The 6,058-nt window shown below is 60.4% G+C and overlaps 1 protein-coding gene across 1 annotated transcript in view; it reads right to left on the bottom strand.

Moving 5' to 3' along the window:
• The window catches only part of MAP3K6 (mitogen-activated protein kinase kinase kinase 6), a gene marked incomplete at its 5' end in the record, with an annotated part of 11,915 nt that extends 5,860 nt beyond the window's left edge, over positions 1 to 6,055 (bottom strand). The window contains 15 exons of the mRNA XM_008060345.2: positions 79 to 212; positions 294 to 381; positions 539 to 634; positions 725 to 774; positions 889 to 996; positions 1,074 to 1,236; positions 1,455 to 1,614; positions 2,007 to 2,119; positions 2,217 to 2,387; positions 2,810 to 2,916; positions 3,306 to 3,474; positions 3,592 to 3,782; positions 4,043 to 4,066; positions 4,156 to 4,295; positions 5,953 to 6,055. Coding sequence (XP_008058536.2) covers positions 79 to 212; positions 294 to 381; positions 539 to 634; positions 725 to 774; positions 889 to 996; positions 1,074 to 1,236; positions 1,455 to 1,614; positions 2,007 to 2,119; positions 2,217 to 2,387; positions 2,810 to 2,916; positions 3,306 to 3,474; positions 3,592 to 3,782; positions 4,043 to 4,066; positions 4,156 to 4,295; positions 5,953 to 6,055 — 1,817 coding nt within the window. The remainder of the gene's footprint in view (positions 1 to 78; positions 213 to 293; positions 382 to 538; positions 635 to 724; positions 775 to 888; positions 997 to 1,073; positions 1,237 to 1,454; positions 1,615 to 2,006; positions 2,120 to 2,216; positions 2,388 to 2,809; positions 2,917 to 3,305; positions 3,475 to 3,591; positions 3,783 to 4,042; positions 4,067 to 4,155; positions 4,296 to 5,952) is intronic.
• Positions 6,056 to 6,058: the final 3 nt, after the last annotated feature.

Here is a 6,058-nt window from a genome sequence, read left to right as displayed (position 1 = left end):
CAGGAGCGCTCCGCTCGTGGGCCCGCCCACACGGGCCCGCGCGAGTCCTAGCCCGGCTCGCGACCCCCGCGCACGCACCTGCTGTCCCTCTCCGGGATCTCCTTAATGGCGATGCGCACCCTCGTGTGCCGATCGCGGCCCGCGTACACCACCCCGTACGTGCCCTTGCCCAGCACCAGCCGCTCTCCGGTCTCCGTGTACTCGTAATCAAACTGCCGGGACCGGGGTGAGATGGGGGCTCGCCGGGGCCCTCAGCCCTGCAGCCTCCTCGAGCTCCCAGCCCAAGTCCTCACCTCCAGCACCTCCCCTACGCCCTCCAGCTCCTGCGCGGGCGCCATGGAATCCGGGTTCGTCACCAAGGCCTGGACCAGGCCGCAGAACCTGCGGGTGAGAGAGGTCAGACGGGCGGGAGGGGCATCTTGGTCGGGAACCGACCCCACCTGAGCTGGGAGCACCTGGGGGACGTCGTGCCTTCCCCCCCTTCCCCCCCGCGTATCCTGGCCCTCGGGGTGCCCCGACCACGAGAAGCTGCGCGCACCACTGACAATGCCCCACGCTGGGGAAGCACAGCTGGACGTCCTGAGCCGGGGGCAGCGCGTAGAGGAAGCAGCAGCGCTCGTCCCGCTTGGAGGCGCTGCGGAGGCAGGAAGCACTCAGTGAGCCCCAGGCCCGTTGACAGCGTCCCCCACGCGCCACCAAGCCCCCTCCAGGTCTGGCCTCTCACCTGACGCCGCAGATGGAGGCGGCTGAGAAGGTCCGGCTGGAGGGAGCATCCTGGGAGGAGACACGGGGCTTGATGAGTGTGACGGGTGAGGGGCCTGAGAATGGGAGAAAGGCTTCACAGAGCGAGTACCAGTGGTGAGTGAGAGGCCTCAACAGCGATTTCACCTGAGTCTCAGGGTCCAGCAGGCTCAGGGTCACTGCGCTCACCAGGTCGGTGCCTCGAACCTCCAGCCTTGCAGGAAGTAGCACCTTGTTCATCTCCAGGACTAGCACCTGCGGGCAGTAGGGAAGAGGGTTCAGTCAGAAGGGGCTGGCCCCTTTCCTAGGTCCCCCGCCCCTACAGGCCTTACCAAGCACTGGTGGCCCTGGGAAGAGGTCGTCTTGAACGGCTGGCAGGACTGTAGCAAGAAGTGCAGCCAAAAGTGGGCACAGCGTGGCGGTCCTCCAGAGGGCTCTGGCGTGGGTCGGAAGTGCTGGTAGAGCAGGAAGGTTTCCATCACGGACACCAGGTACCTGCAGGCACAGCCTTGTCCTCAGCTCAGCCCAGGTACCAACCAGCACTGCCAGGGAGAGTAAACTGGCTTGGAAGTAGGCAGAACGTGAGCACTGAGGGCCATGGGCACTGGTCTGAAAGTGGCTGGGTCACCGGTTCAGGGTTCAGGCTAGAGTGCCAAAGGACATGGGTGCAGGAGCCAACAGGCGAGGCCAAGAATGCCGAGGGTGCCACCTACCATATGGGGGCATTGAGCTTGTACAGCTGCTCTGCAGCCAGCACCACCTGGGTGGGGTCATTGGCAAGGATCTGGGCTCCCAGGTAGAAACCCACATCCCAGTAATATTGCATCTTCTCCACGCAGCCTTTGCGGGCCAGCAGGCAGCCCAGCTTCATGCCTAGGTAGAGGGGTACAGGCTCCAGTGAGCGTGGGTGCTGGTGTGAGTAAGGCTCACTGTCTGTGTGGGCATGAACACAGACATGGGTAAAAGGCTGGGTGTGGCAAGATCTCAGGTGGGAGTAGACGCTCAGGCACAGGTGAGATTTGGGCTCAAGTGTATGTGGAATTCATGGTGTAATGAGCACAGGTGTGAGCTTGAGAACAGTCGTGGGCTTGAGGGCTCCTGAGGGCTCTGGACAGGTATGAGGACCCAGGTGTGGGGCTGGGCAGAATAGTCCACAATGGATAAACACAGTCCAAGCTCCTGCCAAGCGTTTCCTCTCCCTGCCCTCTTTCCGGGGCCCCCCAAGCACCGGAGGGCGGGGAACAGGAGCCAGGACCGAGGCTCACCTATTAGCCGAAGTTCCTCAGAGTCCTCAAAGTGCTGCCCAGCAGCAATGAGGAGCACAGCTGCATTGATGCCTGAATGGAGGCTGGGCTCCACATCAAACGCCTTGCGATACCTGGGTGGGGGTGGCGGGCAGAGGGTTGGACTGAGGCCCACAGCTGCACCCCTCATCTCGCCAGCTCAGCCCACAGGCCACTCACTGTGCTCCTTACCAGTGATAGGCCTGCTCCCGGTGCCCAGCATCCTGGAAGCCTGAGCTGAAGAACATGTCCTTGTAGACACGGCCGCACATGCAGTATAGATCGGGCGCCACAGAGCCCTCAAGCTGAACCAGTGGCAACAGCACAGCCAGTGCCTTCTCCCTGTCCCCAGGCCTGTTCCTCCTAGGGAAAAGGGAACATGGGCTCAGGACCTGCCTGATGGCACTGACCCTGTCTGTCCAGGGACCCCTAGACCTTGAACAGCAGGAAGCCTTCCAGGGCCTGACAACAATGACCTCAAAATGAAGGTGACCCTGGCCAGCACTGACTTCTCTGGACCTCAGATGAAAGTGATTCCTAGATGCGATGGCTCTAGGGAGCAGTGACTTTGGACAGCTGTGACCACCACATCAAGGGCAGCACCACCTCCTCCACCCACACCCGGGAAGCAGTAACCAAGAACAGAGACCTGTTGACATCAGTGACCCCAGTCAGCAAAGTCCCTGAGCAGCAGTAATCCCAGACAGCAAGGACTTCACACAGTGGAGACCCAGGCCACTGAGGACTCCATGTAGCCACGACCCAAGCCTTGCCCTGCCACTCACCGGTTGAGGGCAAACGTGTAGTGGAAGCAGACATTGTGCTGCTCGGCCACATCACAGGTGGGCAAGGCCTGCAGCGTCTCCACCAGCTCAATGATGGCGGAGTAGTCCTGAAGGAGGGAACAGCAAGCACTAGCACGATGGGCCCCCAGGCCCTGATGAAAACCTTGAGGCAGGTTCTGTGCCACCCCTGACATCCCGCCTTCCCGCCTTCCATCCTCTGCACGCCTAGTTCCCTCAGGCCCAGCAGGTACAGCAGATGCCACATCTTAAGAGGAGGACCTACTGTGTGCCCCGTGCTGGGTGTCCCCAACCTCACAACTGCCCTGGCAGGCCGTGACATGATCATCCCTTATTACCAAGAAGGGGACCAAGGTTCAGAGAGGTTTGGTAATTTTCTCAAAGCCACCAGCAAGCAAGCAACTCAGCTAGGAGCTGAATTTAGGTTTGTCTGCCCTCAAATGCCCATAGCTTGACCGCCTCTCTGAGCGCCACATACCTGCACGTCGCGGTAGGAGAGCAGCAAGTTCATGATGATGTCGGGGCTCAGCAGCTCCACGCTGTCCAGTCTCCGCTGCAGGCGAGCCAGTTCCTGCCGCAGCCTCTGTCCACTGAATCGCTCCCGTGCCTGCCGGATGTCCTGCCGAATGGTCTCCCGGAAGTAGCCACTGATGCCCAGGGCAGGGAAGGCAGGAAGAAAGAATGGTGGGGCCTGTGCCTCAGCACCAGCCCCCTGTGCCCTCACCAGCCTCCTCCTGGTGCACCCTCCCGGGGGCCCTCATTACCAAGAGTCCGTGGGTGTGGCCTCCAGCAGGCGGGCAAGCCGGCCCACCAGGGGAGTGAGCAGGGCCTCAGTGCCTGCTCCAGCCTGCACTAGCCCATCAGCCAGGCCCCTCAGAAGGCCTGCATCACCACACAGCACCCGGCCAGTGGCTGTTACCACATAAGGGATCAGTGTATAGCTGCCAGTGCAGTCCTGGTGGGAGGGAGGCAGGAATCAGTGGAGGTCAGAGGTCAGCACAAGGCTAGAAAGGGGCAGTGAGGGGTCACTGGCCAGCACCAGTGGAGGTGGGAATCGCAGGAAGAGAACACACCTCATGAAAGGCGGAAATAGGAAACAGAGGGTCATGTGGATGTTAGGGAGCATTAGGTGACTGAGGAGGCCAGGGAGATTAGTGGAGGTCAGGGGTCACATGCAGGTCAAAGGGCACTTTGGAGCGAGGGGATTCTGCTCACCGAGTTCTTCTGAAAAACATCCTCCTGCAGGAGGCAGACAGTCAGACACTGGTGTTCTAAGTAGGCCCCACCCCAGCCCTGTGCCTGCTCCCATCAGCTACCTGGCCACCTACCCGCAGGGCCTGCAGGTCCGGGAGGTCGGCCTGGGAGCAGAGGAGTACGTTGTTGGTCATGCTGAAGCTCTCACGCACACCAAGGTGGTAGAATAGGGAAGGCTGGGCCAGTGAGCTGCTCACCTCCAGCACCACCACATCTGTGGGCACAGAGGAGGAGCCCCTGAGCCCCAAAGCCTCGCCTGATGGGGAGGGAATCTGGGGGTCCATCCTGGCTTGGCCTGCCAAGCTGTAGGATTCCAGTTGGGTCCAGTTCTGCTCTGGGCCTGTTTCCCTCTTTTAGGGCCCCTTCAGCTCTTTCCCAGAACCGATATCTGTGGTGTTGTGGGAGGGAAGTTGGGCTTACTGGGCTGGGACCTTCATCTCACTGTTCAGAGCCTGTGATCCCCAGGTATGGGGGAGAGGAGGCTGTGCACCAGCACAGAGTCTGTTCCAGGCCATTTGGGAGGCAGGAGTTGTACAAACACAGAAGTCTCCCCAGGGTCTTCAGCCCAGTCTCTTGAAAGGAGCTGACACCATCAGCTGTGCCTGTGTGTGTGTAGGTGTGTGTGTGTGTAGGTATGTGTGTGTGTGTGTGTGTGTGTGTGTGTAGCTTACTGTCTGATTGCATCTCTGTGTGTGACAGGGCCTGCTAGGGCCTGCATAAGTCAACATGTATGCTATTTGTGAGTCTGTCAATGACTGTATGTGTATTTGTGTCCTCATGGTCAGGTCAACCTTCTTTTTTTTTTTTCTCTTGTGTCTCCTGCTGCTGCCCAGGCTGTAGTGCAGTGGCACCATGAGGGCTCATTGCAGCCTCAACCTCCCGGGCTCAAGCGATTTTTCTGCCTCAGACTCCCAAGTAGCTGGAACTGTAGGCGTGCGCCACCACACTCTGCTAACTTTTCTTTTTTTGGAGGTCTTGTTATGTTGTCTAGGCTAGTCTCGAACTCCTGTCAAGCAATAGATACTCCTGCCTTGACCTCCCAAAGTGCTAAGACTACAGCCATGAACTACCGAGTCCGGCCCAGCCTTCATTTTGAGGACATCATGGATATCTAGGAAGCATGACCTCTGGACTCTTGGATGAACAAGTAAGTATCTGGGAGGAGCATTTGGGTCGGCAGGAGGCAGGGATGACCCGGGTGGGAATAGCCTTCTTCTGGCCCCGCCCCCGGCCGACTCTGCCCCTCCTCCAACCTCGCCCTTGCTCGCTCCTTCTCGCTTAGCTGCTGGGGCCCCTACACCTAAACTCCTTTCCCCACAGTCCAGTCTCACTGGGTTGCTTCGCTGCCCTTTTTGTCTCTTTAGCTCGGCCCTCGAAAGTAGTATGCTAGGACCTCTGAACTCCAGCCTCCCTGGTACTGCCCCTTTCCCTGAGTCCAAGCTCCCCTCCCAGGGTCTGCCCTCAAGAAATCCCTGCGAGGTCCCACCGAGGGTGAATTCTCCAGCCCCACCCTTAAGAGACCACAGCCCTGTCCCGCTCGCAGCTCCGCCCGGGAGCTCCTTAGCCCCGCCCCAATCCCAGCCCCGCTTGTTGAGCTCGGCCCGACTGAGGGTGCTTAAGCCCCAACCCTGACCCCGGAGTCAGGCCTGGATCTCTAAGTCCCATCGCGAGCCCAGCCGCGCTCCAGACCCCCTAAACTACACTTTTATCACCGTCCCGCCTCAAGCCCTTCACCTCTAGCTCTCCTTAAGCCCCCGGACCCGGCGCCCGTCTTGGCCCCTCCCTAGAGCCGCCGAGCCACGCCCGCTTTGCCCCCTCCCAAGACCCCGATCCCTGCCCGGATCCCGGCTCCGCCCCCAGCGCGCGCTCACCCGCGTTGTAGAACGAGTCCAACGCTTTGGTGTCACCCAGCGCCAGGGTCCCGAAGGGCAGGCTGCGCAACTGCGGCGGCGGCCGCAGTCCGGGGAGCTGAGCGCA

This window comes from Carlito syrichta, unplaced genomic scaffold, assembly GCF_000164805.1.
Source record: "Carlito syrichta isolate Samal-C Ts95f unplaced genomic scaffold, Tarsius_syrichta-2.0.1 Scaffold304598, whole genome shotgun sequence".
Taxonomy (NCBI): Eukaryota; Metazoa; Chordata; class Mammalia; order Primates; family Tarsiidae; genus Carlito; species Carlito syrichta.
Note: the sequence above shows the minus strand (reverse complement) of the source record. Positions and strands in the feature narration are given on the sequence as shown.